Source organism: Ovis canadensis, chromosome 8, assembly GCF_042477335.2.
Source record: "Ovis canadensis isolate MfBH-ARS-UI-01 breed Bighorn chromosome 8, ARS-UI_OviCan_v2, whole genome shotgun sequence".
Taxonomy (NCBI): Eukaryota; Metazoa; Chordata; class Mammalia; order Artiodactyla; family Bovidae; genus Ovis; species Ovis canadensis.
This window is the reverse complement of record NC_091252.1, coordinates 13,395,631-13,418,803: the sequence shown is the minus strand read 5'-3', so window position 1 is coordinate 13,418,803 and position 23,173 is coordinate 13,395,631. Positions and strand designations below refer to the sequence as shown.

The window sequence follows — 23,173 nt, the reverse complement described above, 5'->3', positions numbered from 1 at the left end:
CATAGAACCCAAATGTCCAGCGACAAATGAATGGACAGAGGATGTAGGTATAATTAATAGATACAATGGACTATTACTCAGCCATAAAAACGAGTAAAATGCCATCTGCAGCAACATGAATGGACCTAGAGATTATTGTACTAAGTCAGACAGATAAAGACAAATATCAAGTGATATCTCTTATATATGGACTCTAAAAGAAAGAAAAAAAGACACAAATGAACTTATTCTCAAGACAGAAAAAGATCACAGACACAAAAAACAAACTTATGGTTGCCAAAGGGGAAAAGGTGCTAGGTAAGGGATAAATTGAGAGGCTGGAATTAACATATACACACTATTATGTATAGAATTAATAGCCAACAATGACCTACTGTATAGCCTAGGAACTAAGCTCAGTATTATGTGATTATGTGAAGTGAAAGTCGCTCAGTTGTATCTGACTCTTTGCAACCCCAGGGAGCATACAGTCGATGGAATTCTCCAGGCCAGAATACTGGAATAGGTAGATGTTCCCTTCTCCAGGGGATCTTCCCAACCCAGGAATCGAACCCAGGTTTCCCTCACTGCAGGCAGATTCTTTGCCAGCTGAGCCACCAGGGAAGCCCAGGAATACTGGAGTGGATAGCCCATCCATGGGCTAGAAAAGAATCTAAAAAAGTATAAACGGAACTGCTGTGCTATACACTTACACAATACTGTAAACCTACTATACTTTAATTGAAAATTGTTTTAAAAAATCACATACTTTAAGATCGTTAGAAGCACGTGACGGGTTAAGGGCCAGTCACCTGCAGACTGTTGTAAGCTAGAGATGACCAAGCCCCAACCATTCCTACTGGCTGATTCTCCCTGAATGTCTGGATATTTACAAGTCCCCAGGGGAGTAGTCAAACTGCCACCCTTTGCATAAGTCTCCAGAAGAGCTGCTGGAGCCTGGAAACTCTTGTGACTTTTGAGTTCAGGTCAAAAGTTTGAAAAGTTCTATAAGCAGATAAAACCACATCTTGGTATTCAGTGAGTAATAATATGACAACTAGTAAATTACAGGAAAATGGTTGTAGGTCATAAGACAGATAATGGAGATTCCAAAGGGTACAAGTACTATAACATGCCCCAACTGGTAGGAACATTTGAGTGGGAAAATAGAAAGAAATAAAAAATAAAATACATGTATTTACAATATAAAAAGTAAAATAATAAATAGTTTAAAAATTAAATGGGATAAGCTGTTTCACAGCAATGCTCCTGAGGGATGACCATGGTATAATGTTCAAAATGACCTCATACTTTCTCAGCATTTTACATTTTGAAAGACAACAGCAAACATGGCAAGCAACCAAGACATAAGACACTTAATGAGACTAATGTTATTTAAAAATGATGCTTGAAAATATGAATCGTCCTTCCTGAAATAAAATTACTCCTTCGGTGCTAAGCTTAAAATTGAAACAAGGTACTTTTGACTCTTTGAAAGGGGTAGTTATGCATTTTTGGAGAATAAAAAGTAGCATACTTCACTCTACATACTTAAAAACTGTTAGACCTGACGATTTTCAGTCACTTATAAGCCAAGTTAAAGAATAATGTGTGCCTGTTTAGCCCTTCCTGCATTTTCATGGTTACAATCTGTTTCAAGTTCACTGCAGAATTTCTTCATAAGCCGTGTAACTGGCCATTCTTCACAGAGCTTTTTGTTCTTAAATGCTTTGCTCAAAAAGAGCCAGCTGTGTGTCAGCAAGCTCTATTACCCTTAACAATAAACTATGCTTTTAACATTATTCAAATATCTGTTTTTTTCTTTCCTGCAATCTGAAACCACCATTCAATAAGTTTAACCAAAAAATTATCTTTTCTTCCTAGCTCTTCTACCAGTCTTTTCTAGAAAGGCAGCTCAAATTATGCATTTTTGCTGTTTTCTTTCCTTTTGAAAGAGAAAGTGATTCTACACAATATACAGCTTTATAGACTGTCAGAATATATATGAGATGTTGATATACATAAGATGTATTTTGATACTTCTAAAAATCACACTGAATTCAAATTATTACTGCTTGAAATATGGTTTTACTGTTACCAACTTTTAATTCATATTACCTCAGAGAAAAATACACCTGCTAAAAAGCTTATTCAGCATCCAAAGAAGTACATAAATCAAATTCACTTAAATGCTCCCCTCATCTTTGGAAGTATTAAGATAGAAAATGAAGGTTCACTTTCAATGACTGATTATTTAGACTTGTTATAAAGACAATCATGTGAACAACAGAGTAAGGCAGTGACAAAATTGACTTAGATTTTAAAAAAAACATTAATTTGAACACTTTCAATTAGCTCTGTAAGTTCAGAATTGAAAGTTAAAAGGTTATTGATTCGTATCCAGGTGATAATGGACCAGATCCTGCTGGGAAGCCCTATCCCTCGGTGGCTCAGCTTTTCCACCCTGGTCTTCCATCCCTGTGCTGTGGTGGGCAGGGGCCTTGGGCCACACGCTTCCTCACTTCTCTTTCCTTCCCCAGGCAGAGTGGGTCTCAGTCAGGGGGCAGCACCACCCTCAGGGGGCGTTTCAAAGTGTCCCTTCTGTCACAAGGACAGGAAGGGTTCCCCGACTGAGGCTGAACTGGTGGGGTCCCAGGTGAGCGCGACAGCATTGGCAACAAGGGACAGTCCCGCCCAAACACCAGTCGTATCCCCACTGAAAAAGGCCAATTTACAGGAGCGCTGGTTTTTTGGGTTTTTTTTAACCTTTTTCTATGTTAGTGTGGGAAGAGGGCAGAGTGACATTACTTGTATAGAAAATTTACGTGGGAAGAACAGGCTACTCTATATAACAGGTTCTGGTCCAAGTGATGAAAATATGATTTTGATGTGACACTGATCTCCCCAAATTACACTGCACTAACCTACTCAAAATTTCTGACATCTCTTTCGCCATTTGCTCCCTATAAGAAAAATAATATTACAAGTTATATAGGACAACTATATAAAAGTATAATGAAAATTTCAATAAGATTATTGCTTTAGTAACCATATACTATTATTTTACTTTGCAAAAGTTGGTAATACACTTTTTGTAGCCATAAAATACAACAAAATTTTTGTTTAAATCCAGTTAAAAAGTTATTTGAACTTCATTTTTGCAGTAGAAACTTTTGGATAATGGCTCATGAGAGCCATGCTTCTGTGATATTTTTATGTACAGAATATAATCAGCATGTTCTAAATGCAAACAGGGAACTTGGTGGAATTCAGAATCTGTACAAGGATTTTTGCACTGGGGTTGCTTGGTAAATATTAATTAGGGCATAATGGTGGTTACACCAAATGATCTATTTTACTGTGTCAGAGTTTAAATAAGAGTCTGATGTGCTCAAAACTCTAAAATTCTAAATTAAATCATGCCTAAAAAAATTCAAATGCATCAAGCACTTGTTAAATTAAAGATCAGAAGTGTTCTGACCTTCCAAGGATAAACATTTCCCAAAGGCAAAAACTTACTTTTTTTTGATTAACGAGAAGACTGTAACTTTTCTCAAAATCTGCTTAATGCTGTGTAATGGAATGTTCATGTAATCATATTCATCAGCTTCATTAGTACTTTATTTTCCTGTTTTGCTCTCTTCCTTCATAATCAATCATTCATTCATTCTATTCATCAGACTCTGGTAACCTCAAAAATCTTATAAATCAGCAAAAAATCAAGAGAAAAGAAGATGGCCATGTTTGCTTCAGGGCTCAGAGCCGGGCCCTGATCATCAAGGAGATCTCATGGCATTTAACTGACCAAAACAAGTTTCTCACATCAAGTTGCGTTGGTAGCTGTTGCATTCATGGTGATTCTATGTAGATGTGAAAACATCTGAGTAACTACTGTTTTTCTATAGTTGAGAGTCAGCACTTTCATATTAAAATAAATAAAATGTAATAAAATAAATAATTGTAGACTTTTATTTCTCTTTTATGTGTATTATTTAGAGAAAACTATTAAAGTAGGTTGCATCATTTATGAAACATTTGGTATTGGTACTGGGATCTGATAGAGTTAAGAACCTTCACTATAAAGGGTACAGCTGGAGAAATAAAAGCTGTTAAACAAACTTCCAAATTTTATATATATAGCACATATACAAAAATATATGCAAAAAGTATATATTTTATGCATATAATGTATATGTATATCCCAAAATGTTACTTAGATTCTCTCTGTGGGGAGATTTTCATAACAAAAAGATACACGAGTACCACAGCTAGCAATACATATATATAACTTCAAATTATGAGCTGTTTTAGGTGTGAGCAGAATAAACTATTACACATACTGAAAGACAGCTACCTGCCATGACTCAAACACTTTAAATATTTTGTTTATTCTTATTTATATCTCTATATCTACTTCTATAAAGACATCAGCAAGGGAAATTAAAAACACATAAAATGGGTGTTAAAGTTTAAACAAAGTTACCAAACACAAAGAAAGAAACCAAATCATAAACCACTGTGACTGAACACCAAAAGGAGCATCAAACATTTTCCTGGGAAAAATAGTAATGATGATGATAGTAATAATGACATAAAATTTACTTCAATGAGGAAAATATCTCTCCTAAAAAGTATCCACAACCTATTAAAAAAGAGAAAAAAAAGTTTACACGATTAAGTCAACTTTAAAAGGGAAATGACATACGGTGTCATTGTGCGTCTTGTTCCATTAATTCTGCGAAAAGAATACATATAATTTAGTGAATACCATAACCAATTCTGAACTGTGAAAATCTGGATTGTGCCAAATTTATGTTTCAGTGACTTTGCAAATTGATTTTCAAAACTCCATTATCTCTATTTAACCTATGTATGAGAACACTCAGAATATTAATGTTTTTAAATCTTTATTACAAATGATTAGAAAAGAATAAACTAAAGGCATTCTGTGAAAATTAAGGAGTGAATATATTATATCTAGATTTTTAAAAATTACTCAGGTGGGGTTTGTGTTCGGTTTTAGTAGAATTTAGAAATGATAATATAAATGTGAAATCATTACTTTGTATCAAGGATCATTAGTGTTATTAAATGAGATCATAATTTGAAATACATTACATACATAGGAAACAATTCTTACTTAGTTACTGGATGGAAATCCAAGCTGGAAAAGTAACTTGAAATTGTTCACTGCAGCAGAATCTATCTACATATATATTTTTAAATATATCACAGATCCCAAGAACATTTTCATGCCATATATTGAGAACAGAGTTACTTAGGTTCTTACTCATAAACATGTTAGAAAAAGTTCAGCGCTAACTAACGTAACATAAACATTCAAAAACTCTTGTAGCCCATGGAGTAAGATAAAATAATCAAACATGGGAAAATACACAGAGAACATCACCCACAATAAAGTGTCAATGCTTGTAGTTCAGTGTACAAAATAACCAGGTGGTTCAGAAGTGGAGGAGTTCACAGGAAACCGAGGGGAGAGAAAAGCTGCCTGGAAGACAGCTGGCAGAAAGGATCTGAAGGGACAGTCCAAGAAGGCGACATCATCCCTACAGCTATCCCACAGGAGAACTAAAACTCTTCTGCCGTTCAAGTCATACCTACTTGCATATCTCCTAATTACCTCGTAGTAATCTCATCACCCAGTTAATGCTGTTTAATTTAAATCATAGGTAGCTCATCCCTTATGCTCAAGTTCCTAAATGGTCCCCTCTATCCAAGACCACTCACACTGGATGAACTGCATCTTTCTGAGGATGGGAAGGAGTCCACGAATGAGCTAGTATCTTATTCATAGTACACGGAATGACACTGGATAGAGCTAAATATTTCAAATGCTTAAACACAGAGTTAAGCCATAAATACCAACACGGGCTCCATTAAAGAGTTTTTCACTAAAGAGCTTCAGCCTTAATAATGTCAGCTCTGTCAAGTGCGGAACTTCCTCACACACCATGGCCAGCCTTGGCTCACTGGGAACCCAGCCTAGCCCACTAGCTGGTTATCCACAAAGGCTCCAGACACATCACCAAGAGGCACGTGGAAGGAACTGAATCGCAGCTAGGCTGAGCCTGCAGTTAAAAAGCCAGTATCAAGCAAACTCACTTTAGCTATAGTAAGAATGTTAGTAATTGAGAGCCCAAAGAGTGGCTCCAAACCAATGACCTCAACAATTATCATAACACATAGGCCTATTCACTTTATTTAAATATAACTTTCATGTACAATTCAAGCTCCAGAGCTCCCCAATATAATCACTCAGTACAAAACGTGCAAAGGCAACTTCACATACCCTTTTCCTTACCTGTCTTTGTTTTCAACTAAATAAAATCTAATTGCCTTGTTCCGATGTAGACCAAATTTTCTACCTTTCACAAGGAAATAGCAACATCTAGTGGTCGTGTTTTAATTATTTTGTCATAAACAGCACTTGGACATTCTGAAAAGTATGGTTACACACAGGCCTGCAATATATATACAACATAGGTACTTATGCATAAAGGAATTCCACAAATGAGTTTTGTTTTGTTTTTCCAAATAAATAGTAATAACGAATGTTTGTACATTCTATATTTTTAAAAATGAATCTGTTATAGTAAAACCCTTCCTTCAGCTTTTAGCAAGAACTTCTGTATTCCTCTGTTCAGTAGGAAGTTAGACATGGGCAGCAAGGGGAGGCCTGGCTGAAAAGGATGCAATCTGATTTCTAAACTCCATCCCAGACACACCTAGGAGAGCTCACAGATGCTACAAGATAACCACAGAGACTCTGCAACTCCTGCACAGGCACCCTACTAACACAGTGGATACAAAAGAACCACAGAGGCTTCTCCAAGTAACCTTTGGCCATGAGGAGCCCAGTAAGGGCTGATGAATATTCTACAACTAATCTAACAGACTGAATTATGGGAAGACGTAAGCAACACAGTCCGCTGTTATATAACTTGAAATCGTCAATCGGCCTTGAGGGTATGCCTACTTGCATTCCCTTTCGTTGACTGGTGGTGGGTACAAGCCCTACTCTGAACCAGGTATAACAAAAAGGGGGAGACTGGAAGAATAAAACAGGGAAGCCAAGAGGGGTGGATAGGAAGGATGAGGACTCCCTTGGGAGTGTCTGCTTAAGCTGAAATTGTAACTTGTCTGTTGTTTAACACTTTTTGGTCCATTGTTCCAAATTTTTGTTGCAAGGAGACAAGAACCAAGGAAGAGAAACAAACTGACCTGACACTTCCACACTCCATACTATTTAGAGATAATTCAGATCCGAGGAGCAAAGTTATTTCCATGTGATTAAGCTGCCTTGTTGGAAGGGTAAATCTTATTTATTCTAAATCACAGTGGGGAAAGGTATGTGTATGTGTAAAATTTCTCAGGGGTTAGGGTATATGATACATTTGAAAAATTTGTAATACATTCCAGCCTCAAATATATTAAGCTGGATCACAACATATTCACCATTTTTATGCCAGTATCTAGTGGCAGATATTTAAAAACTGTCTACCCTTTATACAATATTCTTTGATAGTTTCAGAGTAAACCAAGATGTTTCCTTTAAGTACTTATGAACTGAAATACCAGTTTTCATTTTCAACACAGCTTGATGAAATCAACAGTTTCATTGACTTAAGTGTAAAAGTAAACAGAAATAACTTTTAAGTGGCAAATATACCAAGACCTAGGCAACGTGACTTTCCCCCTGCTCCCCTTTCCGTCGAAGGAGAGGCAAGGCGGCAGGTGAGTAAAGCAGCAGCGCCCTCCCGCAGGCGGCATCGCCCCGCCCACCCGAGCGCCCCGCCCACCTGCCTGCCCCATCCCGCCCCGCCCCCGGCACGCGGTACCTGCGCAGCGCCGCCGGGTCGGCCTGCGCCTCGTCGCTGATGAGCTCGGCCTCGCTTCGGGCGATACGCAGCGCCAGCTCTCGGTCCCGGCGCTCCTGCTCCAGAACCGCCTGCTGCTGGGTCTCCTCCTCCCGCTGCCGGGCCAGCTGCGCCTCCACCTCTGCCTGCCGGCACAGAAGGCCTTGACGCCGGGCCCCTCTCTCTCTGCTCATCCCCCTCACTGTGCACACTTGCTCCATACACGTTTTTTCTTTTTTTTTTTTAACTAAGAAATACATACTCTTTACCCAGAAATCTACCATCTTCTCCCCTTCTATATTATGATTAATGTTTCCTCATGCCCCAAAGTAAGAATCCGCCATTCTATCACTAGAATATGAGTCTCCCAAACATCACATCAGTAGCCTTGGTGTGACCTGAATACCAACACCTACACTGCAGATTTCAGGAATTTAAAGTATTGGTTGTGTTCAGGATAAATCAGAAAGCCAAGACAGACAGACACTCAAAATAGGATTAAATTATTCTCATACATGGATTTTTTTTTTTTAAAAGATGGTGGCAGTAGTGAGAGTATCTTAATCCTAACCTATTAATATTAGCATCTACAAAGTTATAAAATAACATTTTAAAATATTAGATAATTATGTTGTGACTGAATGCTGATCTGACTGTACCCCTCTGAATGATGACAAACTAATACCTACTAAACAAGGCACTGTTCTAAATGCTTTAATAGGTATTATCTCATTTAATGCTCACAATTATTATTTATCTCCATTCCAGAAAGAAAACTGTGGCCCACAGTCACTCACTGTAACTCCTGCAATATCATGATTTCTGTCAGTGAGAGGCTGGATTTGAACTCACTTCCCTAGCTCCAAAGTCCCTTCCTATAACCACTTCTGAAACTGCCTTTGCTCTCTAGGATAAATCAGTGACAATTTATCTAGTAAATGAAGATCTTCTTTTGTTTTATAGTTTTGCAGATTCTATTTAGTAAGAATTCAGTCTGACTGCCTAGAGAGTACAGACCTGAATACGTTTTTCATCATCTTCTCTTTTCTTTCTTTCTTCTTCTTCTTGTTTTCTCTTTGCTTCCATCTCAAGTTTCCTAAAAAAAAAAAAATTAGAAAACTCTTCAAAAATTAACAGAAAATAAGAAACTCTTCAGAAGAAAGTTTAACTATTAATAAGTAAATGTTACAAAATGGGAAGTCAAATTAACCTATTACATTATTAACTTATTTTCTGAAAAATAAAATCTAACTTTGATAGCAGCTCTTTAGAAACAAAAGAAATAATTATATTCCATAACCTTTAACATCTCTGGATTAACTTGGTTACCAAGCCTACTTGTAAGGTCTTAATCACACTGCCTCTCCAATTAGACAACTCATATTCCTTCTGTCTGCCCTACTATGTCAAGCTTCCAAAATTTTATCAGTTTTAAAACTGCAAAGAAGTACTTTCTTCCTAGATCATGAAATAATATGAAAGTCAGTTTCAGAAAGAAGTTAAGAAATCCTCAGGTGTGAGTTTAACCAAAATTCAGATTATAATTTAAATCAGTTTATGTTATTGTAAAGTGAGCTTACTTTCTCCATTTTCAAACTTCTTCTAAAATTAGTATTTAAATATAAGAATATCACTTTTACAGATAAGAATATTCATTAACCACCGTCAACACTTCAGAGTTCACTATGGCGTCAGTTTCTAATCCAAGGCAACAACATAAATGCCTTACATCCGCCTTTCCTCCTCCTCCTTCCTTCGACGTTGCTCATCTTCTTCACGTCTTTTTCTTTCTTTTTCCATTTCTTCTTGAATGCGCCTCAGCCTTTCTGCTTCTTCCTCCTGCTGCTTTTTCTTCTGCAGCGCGCTGAGAAGGACCTCTGAGCTTTGAACTAGAGCATCATACTCTTTCTGTATTTGTTCCCTTGTCATCACCGTGGACTGAAAGAAAGAACACAATGGACATGCACTTAAAAAGTCATCTCTTCTGCTGTACAACAGTTAGAACACACTGAACACCACTGAACTGTACATTTAAAAACTGGTTAAAGTGGTAAGTTTAATGGTATGCGTTTCACCACAATTAAGAAAACAAACCACCATGCACATACACAGCAAAACTGAAAAAGCTGGTAAGCAGGAGGCCCACTATCTTTTTATTGCTTAAATATTAAATAATACTTAAAATTTTAAGTTATCTCTATGAACAAAATTTGAGTCTACTTCCTATCAAGTAATCAAGTATCTTAAGAGTATACTGTGCACAAACTAATATACTGTAGTTAAAGTTTATTTTTTAAGAAATGATTAATTTTGCCAGAATTTACTACTCTTTAATATTAAGGATCAAATAATACATTGGGGATATTTAAGAAATTATCATTATACCCAAAATTGTTGGATGATTTTCTTAAATGTGGCTGGGTTGATTTTAATCGATTAATACCACATAAACAGGGGTGGTTCTGGACAGATCTGTAAAATCAGCTAAGGCTATCCAAAGCATTTTCAGTTTTCTCTTGACTTCTTTCTCCATTCTTACTCCAAGATTTATCATTATCTGTAGAAAATATCTAAAAGTCTCACTTTAAGATATTATATTTCACATAACTGCAGTGAATTATGAAAGTCAATGAGAAAAACACTGAGGCCCTAAAATATTACAGAAAATGATACGAATAGATGAACAAAATCAACAAATAAGCACAAAGAAAAAATTTTCAATCCCACTAGTAATCAAACAAAAATCAAAACCAAAGATGCCCTCTCGCTTTTTTTCTTACAAAATATGGGAGAAAATTAATTGTTATTTCGTGAAAGTTAAGTAATTTCTGATATAGCCTACATGAAAATAATTTAATAATAGGGACGAGGCAATAACATAATGATAGGAATGTGAAATATAATGTACCTTATAAGAACGGTGCAAAAATATGTGCATATAAAATAAGACTGAGAGGAACATGCAACAGTCTATAGGTGAATGTGTTAGTGTGAGGGGTAAAGAAGTGGGGCAGATTTTCTCCAAATTTTTGAGACTATTACTTTTAAAATTTAAAAATTAGTTTCTGAAAGTAGAAAAACATGAAACAAAATAAAACAATTTGCATTAATTTTCTCTCAGTAATGATTTTGCAAAAGCTTACCAAAAATATAATATTTTAGTTAATATTTTGGAAAAGTCTTTCCTAGCAACAAATGAATTGCACAAAAATTGTCTTCATTTTAATTTTTTTGCTATGAAAAATTTCAAACACAGAGTAGAGAAAATAATATGACTATCACTTATCACTGAGACTCAACACATCTAACAGTCTGTATTTTTTTAAAAAAAGGACATTTTTCTATAAAATTTCAATATAGTAACAAAAAATATTAAACTGTTTTTAAAAGTCAAAAGTGATTTGGGTTAAAACTACATACCTTAATTTTGGCCATTAAAGCATCAATAGAAATTTCAAGGTCCTTGACCTGTTTATTCATCTCTGGTTTTCCATCTTTCAATGCATTTACTACTTCATTAAATTTATGGAGCCGTTTTTTCAGTGTGCCCACCTTAATCAGGCCATCAATGCTGCAAAGATAATACTTTATCACTTTAATTCTACCATTTAATCATACAAATAGATTTTTCATTTTAATTAAATGCTAAAAATATGACTAAACAGAATACTTCTGTTTTCATGTTATGCGATATATATTTTTTTAAGGTCTCTTGTTGAGGGTAAAAGAAATCATCAAGCGTGGATGTGAATGACATTAATGTCTGTCAGTAAGATTTAAGACTTCTATACTTACACTGAAGAATTTGAGAATTCAAACTGCAGAAAAACTTTAAAGAGTAATTGCTTTGAAAATGTGTTATAGATGAACAGTTATTCAGACCTCCACATTTAAAATTTATAAATTAATAATAAAAGAATCAAATAAGAAATAAAGGCTAAATTTACAGTGACACAGTATAATTCCTACAGATAATCTTGAAAATTATGGTCAAAATATTAATGAGATGTTTTTAAAAACAATGTCAATTTGACATTTACTAATAAACTCAAGTCACTAAAATAATCAGAATAAAACAGCTCCTTTTGATCTCTTATACTGTTTACATTTCTCTAACCTAACCCTTATGGCAGAATGTGAAGAAGAACTAAAGAGCCTCTTGATGAAAGTGAAAGAGAAGAGTGAAAAGTTGCCTTAAAGCTCAACATTCAGAAAACTAAACTAAGATCATGGCATCCGGTCCCATCACTTCATGGCAAATAGATGGGGAAACAGTGGAAACAGTGGCTGACTTGATTTTTGGGGGCCCTGAAATCACTGCAGATGGTGACTGCAGCCATGAAATTAAAAGATATTTACTCCTTGGAAGGAAAGTTATGACCAACCTAGATAGCATATTAAAAAGCAGAGACATTGCTTTGTCAACAAAGGTCCATCTAGTCAAGGCTATGATTTTTCCAGTAGTCATGTATGGATGTGAGAGTTGAACTATAGAGAAAGCTGAGCAGCAAAGAATTGATGCTTTTGAACTGTGGTGTTGGAGAAGACTCTTGAGAGTCCCTTGGACTGAAAGGAGATCCAACCAGTTCATCCTAAAGGAGATCAGTCCTGGGTGTTCATTGGATGGATTGATGTTGAAGCTGAAATTCCAACACTTTGGCCACCTGATGCAAAGAGCTGACTCCTTGGAAAAGGCCCTGATGCTGGGAAAGATTGAGGGCAGGAGAAAGGGATGACAGAGGATGAGATGGTTGGATGGCATCACCGACTCAATGGACATGAGTTTGGGTAAACTCCAGGAGCTGGTGATGGACAGGGAGGCCTGGTGTGCTGCAGTTCATGGGGTCGCAAAGAGTCGGACACGACTGAACGATTGAAGTGAACTGAACTGAATCTATGCTATTTTAAATCCTATTACAGAATGAGGCAAGTAATGAATGAATGAGTGAAGAAATTAATTAATATCCAATAAGTAACAGACTAACACATCTTTTTACAAAGAGCACGAGGAAAAAGAAAACTCTGAGTATGCAAATTGCTCTTCATTTTGACCTTATAGCCATTTTATATTAGGATAAACAGGTATCTTGGATTCTTTAGAATCTATTCATCTTACCGAGGTTTGTGTCTCCTTTTGCAAAGCCACATTCGAATAGTTTTCTGCATTTTAATGCAGGCTTCAGCTCGATATTTTATTTTGTTTTTCACTAAGTGTAAGAGAAAAATATAATGATAGAAAATTATTTACCTTAAATTAGACTTCCAGTATTTCTAAAAACCACTCATTTCCACAAAGCAATTCTCAAGAAACATAAAAATCTTGATGAACATATTATACCAGACATCAAAATTGGCACAATTCTTTAGTCCCTTAAACTTCTTAAAACAAAAAGTATATCAACTATCTGGCTAAGTGTACAGTTTAAATATGCTATTTCCTTGTTACACTACACTAATGTGTCCCAAACTGTCCTATGCAATACTGGCTTAGGAAATGTTAAAACGTGTCTTCTTTCTTTTTTACTGGGTGCACTTTTTTCCACTGCTGCATGTGAGCTCTCTGGCTGCAGCGAGCTGGGGCTATTCTTCACTGTGGTGGCTTCTCAATAGGACAGTGGAGCACAGGATCTAGCGGCCCGGGCTTCGGTGGCTGCAGCGGACTCCGGAGTGCAGACTCAGTAGTGTGGCACACGGGCTCAGCTGCTCTGTGCATGTGGGACCTTCCCAGACCAGGGACTGAACCCGTGTCCCCTGCATTGGCAGGCAGATTCTTAACCACTGTATCACCACGGGAGTCCAACAGGTGTGTCTTGAAATAAGGATTCACCTGTCAAATGAACTCAGGAAAAGCTATCTGCTATGCCTCCTTCTGAAGATTCACAATGAACATACTGAGTGTGGCCTCTAAGGATCCTACCACAAAGGACTCTACCTAACTTCAGTCACTCAGAATATCCTAGACTAATCTGACCTGGAGACATTCCCCATTAACATCCTGCAACGATTCTGTCTACTTAGTGACTTGACCACTGCACAATATAGTCTACAAAGGAATAGTATAGTAGAAATAATGTTAATAAAATATGTTTTCCATCATAATACAACGTTTAAAGCTGAAAGCATTTAACTATAGTAAAAAGTATGTTCATATTTCAGTTGGAAAGTGATGGGGAAACAGCTTCTGTTATCTTTTTTATTATAGTCTTGTTTTTATTTATATTACAATTGACTAACAAGACCTCATGGTTGCATGTTGCTTGTATGGTTCCTTCTCATTAAGTCAAAGGAATTTTTTTTTTTTATTAGTAAGCAGAAATGTACTGAATCCTTTTCCTGTGCCTCTAGCACTGTTCCAGGTAAGGTAGAAAGTTGGGTGGGGGTTTAAAATTTTAATCAAGTTACTGACAATACTCCCTATGACTAAAGGTTTTGCATAGACCACCACCATCAGGTAACCCACAATTATTCTGTCCCTCATCCTTGTTTTAGGTCAGAGATAAGTAGTTGTTGTAACATTCTAAGACTTTAGACTTTGCCCTGTATTAAGGAAAAGACATAACCAAAGCCTTTTAATTAGAGACTCTGGGAAGATAAGCCTGGGAAGCCAGGGAAACCAGTTTGGGAGCCGCTGAAGTCACTATGCAAGCTGGGGAGAGGGGCTCCACGAAGAGAGTGGCAACAAGGAGCAAAGATGTGCAGCTTGGAGGGTGAATCAACAGAGTTTGGTGACTGGCATGATTTCAGGGACAAGAAAGAAGAGACAATACAGCTGAAATTTTCAGTGTGTATTCTGGTGATGCCATGTGGGTGGAAAGAAAACTTCTGGTTTAAGTCCCAGAGACTGGGGTATCGTGAGGGGAGAGGGGCAGAGAGGAGAGAGGGAAGGAGTCAAGATAGTGAGATAGAATTTTTAGAACAAGATGAAGTTAATTATAATACATGTGATTAAAGAAGCTAAGTATCATACACTCAAGAAGTGAGAAAGTCCCCAAGCACTAATTTATCACATACTGCATGTAAGGTGCTACGTGAGGAACCAGGGACGCAGCGTGAGTGGCACAGTCCCTGTGGCCTGGCTCTCGCCACTGAGACAAATTAATAACATTCCACAAACCAGCTCGTCTCCAACATAATCCCAGGCCTGAGAGAAGAAAACACCTACGTTTGATGACGGACAGCGAGCACCATTGGACCTTCTTCCAGCGACTGCAGATCAGCCAGTGGTTGACCCTCTTGACCAGCTCTGCTAAGTGGTCAGGGTCAGACTTCATAATCTGGTCAAATTCTGCAAACTGGGAAATCAAATAATTGACTAATAATATCAAAAGACAGATGTGCTTAAACACACAGCGAGATACAAAATAACCAGAATAGAAATCAAAATCTAGCTTTCTGTATGGGGTCACAAGCCCGTTACACAGACACGTCTCAGCGGCGTTTCACAGCAAACCCAGACACATGGGACTGAATTCTGCTGCCCTTCTCTTCCTTCCTCCAGGACTTGTTGTGTAGAGGTTATGGGGAGGGTGAGTTACTCATTGCTAGTTAGCAGACTCAATAACAGAAAGTAGGAAAAAAAATCTTAAATGACCACTATTAGATGACAGGCAAAAAGGTTTTATGGTGAGAATGAAAAAGAGTCTGATATATCTCTGAACTGGCTCATCCATATTCCCAGATAACTGTACAAGTGAATGTCAGCTCTATAAAATTGGGTACCACCAAAACCACCGTGTCTCTCCCAACCCCATCCCTCTTTTGGTCAGAAAGAAGAAACTGTTACTAAGAGGCAGACAACACAAATAAAACACCTATTAGGTTATTAAGTCACAAAATGCATTATTTTCACAATCTACCACCAAATTACGTATTGATTTCTATCCTTTACCGAACATCCCACTACAATATATTGAGGATGTCACACACCTATCAAAATAACAGCTTCTTATAATCAAAATTAAAGGTAAGATTAAAGATCTTTGAAAACTTGTCCTGTGCCTGCACTGTGTCCTTCTGACTGATTAATTTTTCTGGAGGCAGATAAAACCAAGTGCTTTCTCTATCAAGCCATAAATCCCTAAAATAGTTATTACAGATCTGAAATAAGAAATGTTGAGTTTCTGATAAATATGTATGATTACAGCTAAGCCAACTATGAATACTTATATATTCATTTTAACTTGCTTCCATTTCTGATAAGAGATGATACAGGTTTTCTGCAGTAAAAATATTCATAGGAAAGGGCATACATTGGTAATGCATTACACAGATTTCATCTCATGCCTCAAAATGTGAAATCAGATTTATATATCTGATTAATTTAGCCTTCAAGGCACTAGAGATATTAATGAATGATTTTGCTTAGTCAAACAAGTATAGTTGTCTATTATATAATAATAATTGTGTTTAAAATTATGAAAAAGCAATATTCAATCAATATTAAGGAAGTCAAGAATGGTGAAAATACTATGAATAGACTGTGAATGGGAAGTAAGTATTTCTGCATCGTATGTATTTAGTCATGAAATGTTCCATAGCTCAATTCTGTATCATAGCACAAGACCAGTGCAAGGATCTGTAAATGCTAAAACTATGGGTAGCCTAAGAAAACTGTATTAGTACAAAAGTATGCATACAGCCATCCCTTCTATGATTTGAAAGAAGTCAGCACACACTGCAGTCTAATTTTCTATATGCTATACATCCATCATGCTCTAACAGATCTTGTTCTCACAAGAAACACTCAAAAGTACTGTGAAACTTTGAATTACTGAAGACCGAATCAATGGTTTAGAAAACCTTTCAACTTGTTTAAAATAGAAGTATTCCTGGTTAACCCTTAGTTTAAGTAAAAAATTCAACTAAACAATCCTCTGATTCCAATAATTCCAAAGCTAGAGGGAAAAAAAAAAAAACAGAAACAAAATCTCTATAGAGTGCTATACATTGGAAACTTCTCACCAGCGGGAAAATGTTGTATATGTGTGTCCCATATATATATATGCATGCTCTAAGCAATTATCTAATTTAAGAATAAAATAAATCACTAAACACTTAAAAATATTCACTGACTCCAACTGTCCATACTAATCATGTTACAGTTTAAAATAAAAATGCATTTACCTTGCCAGGTCTAAAAAATACTTTAGTTAACCCAAACTTGTAGTCGACTTCATTTAAGCCCAAGGCTTTAAAAAGAGCCTGAAAAATAAAAGTTAAATGCCTATTAGGAATTAATAAGAAAGAGTTTATAGCTAATAAATCTCAATTTAGTATTTATACCTTACAAAATAGTCTTGGATCTAATCTTGCAAGTTTATCTGGCATATACTTTTTATACATGTTGTAGAGTTCGTGAAATGAAGCTCGTGATGGGAAACCGCCTTGCATCAAGTCCAAGACAGACACCATACCTAGATTCATAAACAAACACAAGTTTTACTGCCAATCACCGTACAGAAGTCCAAAGATAATTTGCAAATGATCAAAAAATTTCACAAATTAAAAGGGGTAATTTACAGAAATTATCCACAATGAAATATTACATAGAAAATATCATACTTACATCATGTTTATGTTCCCAACTCATCCACCACCTAAAAACTACTGCAACCAAATTTCATCTCTAGCCTTTTGAAATATATTCAATGTTGATAATATTTAGTACTGCTAAGACTGTGGGGGAAAATTACTTTTTAATACACTATTTCTGGAAATAAAAGATGCTTCAGGATTTTCAGAGCAGTGCTACAGAATCTGTCAAATTTAAACACATGCATATTTTCTGTTTTAGTGATGAAACAGATTTCTCCAGAAGAAATAAATGAAGATATCTACAAGTGATGTTCATTGTGTCCCTGAGTGTCAGGCAAAATATTAGAAATAAAATAAATTGCAATAAAATGAAAATAAAGTAAAACTAGCTTGACTATATTTTCTAAAAATAAACTACTGGTCTCTTGAAAATTCAAATGCAGTTTGTAATCGTCCCTGGTGGTCTAGTGGTTAGGATTCGGCGCTCTCAAATGCAGTTTGTATCTATTTTTTCTGCTGGAAACCTTTGGGTCACAGTATAGAAGGCAAAGACCTGCTTTTGGCTATTTTCCAAGTTCTGAGATTACTTCTAGAATAAGATTGAGTTTCCAAGACGAAGTCAAACATATTTCCTGGTTCTCATCAGCACTTGAAGCAAATGGAGAAGACAGAAGACTATGTCACTCTAAAGACCCCCATTTCATTCACCTCTCAAAGGAGCTAGTCTACCGGGGTGAAGAGTCTACAGGATGACTATCAACATTCAGTATAACTTCAGTAAATGACTAATTTGAGCCTTGAGTCAGTGTGAGCTTTTCATGGCAGGAACAGCATAAGAAAAGGGTCAACTATTGATAATACCAGGACGTTTGTTTATAAAAAGACGTGGATTTCAGTCTACAGGACTATTTAAATCAATGAAGAAAATAAGATTATTCAATAAAAAGTGTTAGGACAAATGGTTAGACATAAGGAAAACAAAAACAACATCATATCTGTACCGCACTCCTTATAACCAAGATAAATTTCTGCTGTTCAAAAATTTAAATTAGCAAAATAAAATTATAAAGTATTCTTAAATGGGTAGGCTTTTATTTTAAAATAATCTCATTGGAAAGAGAGGCTCCCTAGGCAATCAGATTGAATTTTAATCTGACTGGCAAAGGTGTAAAACCCCAATAATACTCAGGGATGATGACAGTGTAGGAAAACACACATGTACATTCTTAGGGGGAGAGTAAGCCATCGTCGCAGTTTCAGATGGCAATTTGGAATAAGTACTTATATTATTAATATTCAATGGTAATAACAGTTGTCACTTTGATGATTTTTCACTTCTATGAATCTATCCTACAACTTCACATATGTGGGCAAAGATACACATCAATTCACTGAGTCATTGCTAGTAAAACAAAGCACAGAAATGACTTAAATACTAATCAAATTACACTATAATCATATGACAGAATATGATATATTAATTAAAAATAATAGAGCAGAGCTTTAGCAAGTATAAAAAATATGTTCAAGGCACAGAGTTAAATGGTCACCTTTTTGAAGTGAGACTTCTTTTTACTTACATTATTCTGTACCATTTAATTTTTGTTACAGTGAACATATATAACTATTATAATTTTCAATATAATTATATAATATATACAATATATAATTTATATTTACTACTATAATATATAACATAAAATAAAGTTTAATACTAAATTAAATATAATATTAAATTTAACTTAATATAATGGAACACATAAAGGCAGTTGTTCTTATGGAAAGAAATTTCCAGAACTAGATTGAGGCTCTGGCTCTGTTTGGAGAAATAAAAGTAAGGTTTAATTGGTACTGTCAGAATTGTTGCCCACGTACATCAAATACACAAGCACCCTTGGAAGTGTGAGCGTCGTCTGAGTCCCTTGGCTTGCCCTACCACTGCAGCCAACATAGGAAGTGGCTCACAGAAGTTCATTAAGAACTTCATGGAGCTTAACAAATTACCAAGTCTGTGGTTGCTTTCTCCACACTTGAAGCTAATTTACTCTAAAGATATTGTGAGGCTTAAAAATATAAGAATCACCCAACCAAGTACCCTTCCTTCTGGAGATTCCCACGCCTGTCTTTTCCTCAGGGGAGTCTAGTGAGGAGCCTCCTGGCACAGTCCCAGCTGGCCATCCCCAGAACCCTCTCTGCTGCCATGCAGGGAGCGTGGCCCCCATGTTACAGGAAGACCTGCCTTCTCTTCCTTTCCCCTACTTTCCTGGGGCTGGCTGATCAGAAGATAGTCCCTTTAGTAAAAGCTGTCCTAAATTAATTATTCTCCTTAAATTGGGAAAAAAATAGAAAAGGAAAGGCAAAGGAGAATTCCAATCTTAGATGTCTTTATTTTAAAAGCATCACAACTATTTTTATTTCTACCAGTTATTGGTAAATTTTTTGGCTTTTTCTCATTACCTAGTCATACAATTACCAATTCTAAGCCATTTTACTACAATTATTAAAAAAAATCAAACCATTATGAATTGGTGGCATCTATTAAACTGCCAACGTATCTTGTTAAAATGAACTGCTTACTGAAAGAGGAATCCCAGCTAAAGCATTAGTGAGCCCACATTCTGCTAATCTAATAGTGCATAGTGCAAATCTAAACACACTTGACTTGCCAGGACACTGGATGCTCAGTAGGAAGTAAATGATATTACGTTAGGCTAACCAAATCCTAAAGAGAAATTTAAATGAGGAAAATAACCAGACTCCAAGCAAAAATGATCTGAAGAAAACATTACAAAAACACAACTATACATATGTAGGAATTAAATAGACATCATTTATTTAACCTTCTGGTGGTGGTGGTTTGGTCACTAAGTTGTGTCCAACTCTTGCGACCCCATAGGCTGTAGCCCACCAGGCTCCTCTGTCCATGGGATTTCTCTGGCAAGAGTACTAGAGTGGGTTGCCATATTTAACTTTCTAGTATTTGCTAAAATCAGTCAAGAATAAATCTTTATTTCCTAGCCTGTGTATTTCATTCAACACATGTTTACTAAGTCTAGTACATGCTTTGCACTGCCAGGAAGCAGGAATATGCATACAAGTCAGTACGGTTTCTGCCCTCAAGAGTTTACAGATGAGAGAAACGAGAAATTAAATAAAATCTGTGACTCTGAAATGAAAGTGCCTGGCACCCTTTACTCGGGCCCCCTTCCTTGCTGGGGCATCAAGAAAGGCTTCCACAAGGAAAAGGACAACCAAGCCCAGATGTGAACAACAAAGACAAAGGGGAGAAGAGAGTTTATCAAACAGGAAGCAGCAGATGCAGAGGCCCCGAGGGAATACAGGGCATTTAAGGGACTGAAACGAAGGCCAGAGCGACTGGAGAGCAGAGAGGAAACAGGGGCAAACGGGCCCACGGGCCAGACCACAGGGGCTTTGGAAGCTGCGAGAATTCTGCTCTTCATCCCAACCAGAGTCAGAAGTCAAGCAATGAAGAGCCATGCTCAGGTGTGAGTTTTAAGGCAGTAATTCTGGACGTATGTGGAGAACAGACCAAGCAGATGCAAGGAGGACAGTTAAGGAACTTCAGCAAAGAGCCAGGTGACAGCTTGAATTAGGGAGTCCTAAGGCTCACTGTTTGCTAGGAGAGTAGATCTTAAATGTTCCCACCACAAGCAAGCAGTGGTAATTACGTGGCCCAACAGGACTGAGCCAATGCTATGGTGGTAACCATTTGGCAATACGCAAGTGTGTCAAATCAACACATGCACAACTCGAACTTACACGATGCTGCATGTCAATTATATCGCAGCAAATCTGAAGGAGGAAAATACACACTCCTTAGGTCACATGGAAGGGGGCTTCGGGAGCCTTAGACTGAGAACACATGCCTAGGCCGTCCAGTGTGGCAGCTGCTGGACACGTGCTCTGTAGCTGCACTAGCCACATGTGACTTGGTGGTGGTAGTTAGTCGCCCAGTCATGTCCGACTCATGGACTGCAGCACGCCAGGCCTCTCTGTCCCTCAACCTCTCCCGAAGTTCGCCCAAGTTCATGTCCATTGCATCGGTGATGCCATCCAGCCATCTCATCCTCTGACACCCTCATCTCCTTCTGCCCTCAATCTTTCCCAGCATCAGGGACTTTTCTAGTGAGTCAGCTGTTTACATCAGACGACCAAAATACTGGAGTGTCAACTTCAGCATCAATCCTTCCAGTGAGTACCCAGGGTTGATTTCTCTTAAGATTGATCCCCTTGCTGTACAAGAGACTCTCGGGAGTCTTCTCCAGCACCACAGTTCAAAGGCATCAGTTCCTCGGTGTTCTGACTTCTTTACAGTGTCAGCTTCAGCATCAATCCTTCCAGTGAGTACCCAGGGTTGATTTCTCTTAAGATCTGATCCCCTTGCTGTACAAGAGACTCTCGGGAGTCTTCTCCAGCACCACAGTTCCAAGGCATGAGCTCCTTGGTATTCTGACTTCTTTACAGTCCAGCTCTCACAACCGTACGTGACCAATGGGAAGACCATATAGCCTTGACTATACAGACCTTCGGAGAAGGCAACGGTAACCCACTCCAGTCCTCTTGCCTGGAAAATCCCATGAACGGAGGAGCCTGGTGGGCTGGCAGTCCATGGGGTCGCGAAGTCGGACACGACTGAGCGACTTCACTTTCACTTTTCACTTTCATGCATTGGAGAAGGAAATGGCAACCCACTCCAGTGTTCTTGCCTGGAGATTCCCAGGGATGGGGGAGCCTGGTGGGGTGCCGTCTATGGGGTCGCACAGTCAGACACAACTGAAGCGACTTAGCAGCAGCAGCATTGGCAGAATAACATCTCTGCTTTTCAATACACTGTCTAGGTTTGTCGCGTGTGACTATTTCATCTTTTTTAATTAAGCACAATTAAAACTTCAGTATCTAACTCATACTAGTTACATTTCAAGGGCTCAACAGCCACAAGTATCTAGTGGCTGCCATACTGCACAACACGGGTACAGATTATTTCCACCTCCACAGAAAGTCATATCAAACAGCACTGAAAGAAGTGAGAAGAAGAACAGCCCCAACAAGGGATACCCAGGTGGGAAGAAGACGACCCTGCAGAGCAGGCAGGAGTGGCCAAGCATTCAGGAGAAGCAGGGACACATGCTGTTTTAGAAGCCAAGGAAAGGTGACGTTACAGGGACAGAGTGGAGCCTGATGCTGCTGCAGTCCACTGAGATAAGGTCTGCAAAGAAACGCCTAATTCAGGATCAGGAGAGTCACCAGAGATCCTACCCAGAATCACCCTGGTGGAAGCTGATTTCTCCTGGGCTCAAGAGTGAGTGGAAGGCAGGAAACTCAGAAAGCGAGAAGAGAAGATTCTTGGAGAGAAAAGCAAAACCTGGAGATCAGAAAGTAAGGCCAGTGATGGGGAGGGAGCAGGAAGGAAATGTTGGTGAGAGGGAAAGAAGATGAGGTTCAGAGGGAGAGGCCATCTCAGAGCTTCAGTACAGGTCGTCAGTACTCAAGGTTCCTGAGAAGGCAGGGAGGGATGAATCCAAAACAATACAGTCTCAATACGGAAGAGAGGCACTTTCTACTTTCCATCAGGAGGGAAGGTATGCAGGTAAAGATATTTGGCAGCACACAGGCAGCACACAGGCGTTCAGCTTTTGAGTAAAACAGAGGTGAGGCTGCCTGTTGGAAAAGGTTCAGGGCAGGGTGAGTCAGACTGGTCTCTGGGGAGAAACAAAACCTGCTGGCCAGGGAAACTCGGTGGGTGGGTATGAGAGCCCTTTGAA

The 23,173-nt window shown here is 37.7% G+C and overlaps 1 protein-coding gene across 6 annotated transcripts in view; it reads right to left on the bottom strand.

Annotated features, from left to right (window-relative positions):
• The window catches only part of MYO6 (myosin VI), a 157,902-nt gene that overhangs the window by 10,146 nt on the left and 124,583 nt on the right, over positions 1–23,173 (bottom strand). For 3 of the 6 annotated variants that reach the window (XM_069598030.1, XM_069598032.1, XM_069598031.1), the window contains 11 exons: positions 17,139–17,269; positions 16,980–17,057; positions 15,019–15,148; positions 12,973–13,063; positions 11,277–11,427; positions 9,586–9,794; positions 8,874–8,952; positions 7,839–8,002; positions 5,120–5,143; positions 4,685–4,714; positions 2,904–2,942 (listed from right to left, as the gene is read on the bottom strand). In XM_069598030.1, coding sequence (XP_069454131.1) covers positions 2,904–2,942; positions 4,685–4,714; positions 5,120–5,143; positions 7,839–8,002; positions 8,874–8,952; positions 9,586–9,794; positions 11,277–11,427; positions 12,973–13,063; positions 15,019–15,148; positions 16,980–17,057; positions 17,139–17,269 — 1,126 coding nt within the window. Of the gene's footprint in view, positions 1–2,903; positions 2,943–4,684; positions 4,715–5,119; positions 5,144–7,838; positions 8,003–8,873; positions 8,953–9,585; positions 9,795–11,276; positions 11,428–12,972; positions 13,064–15,018; positions 15,149–16,979; positions 17,058–17,138; positions 17,270–23,173 lie in introns of those variants that run through there. The other 3 variants (XM_069598033.1, XM_069598034.1, XR_011258550.1) reach the window with 2 other exon arrangements.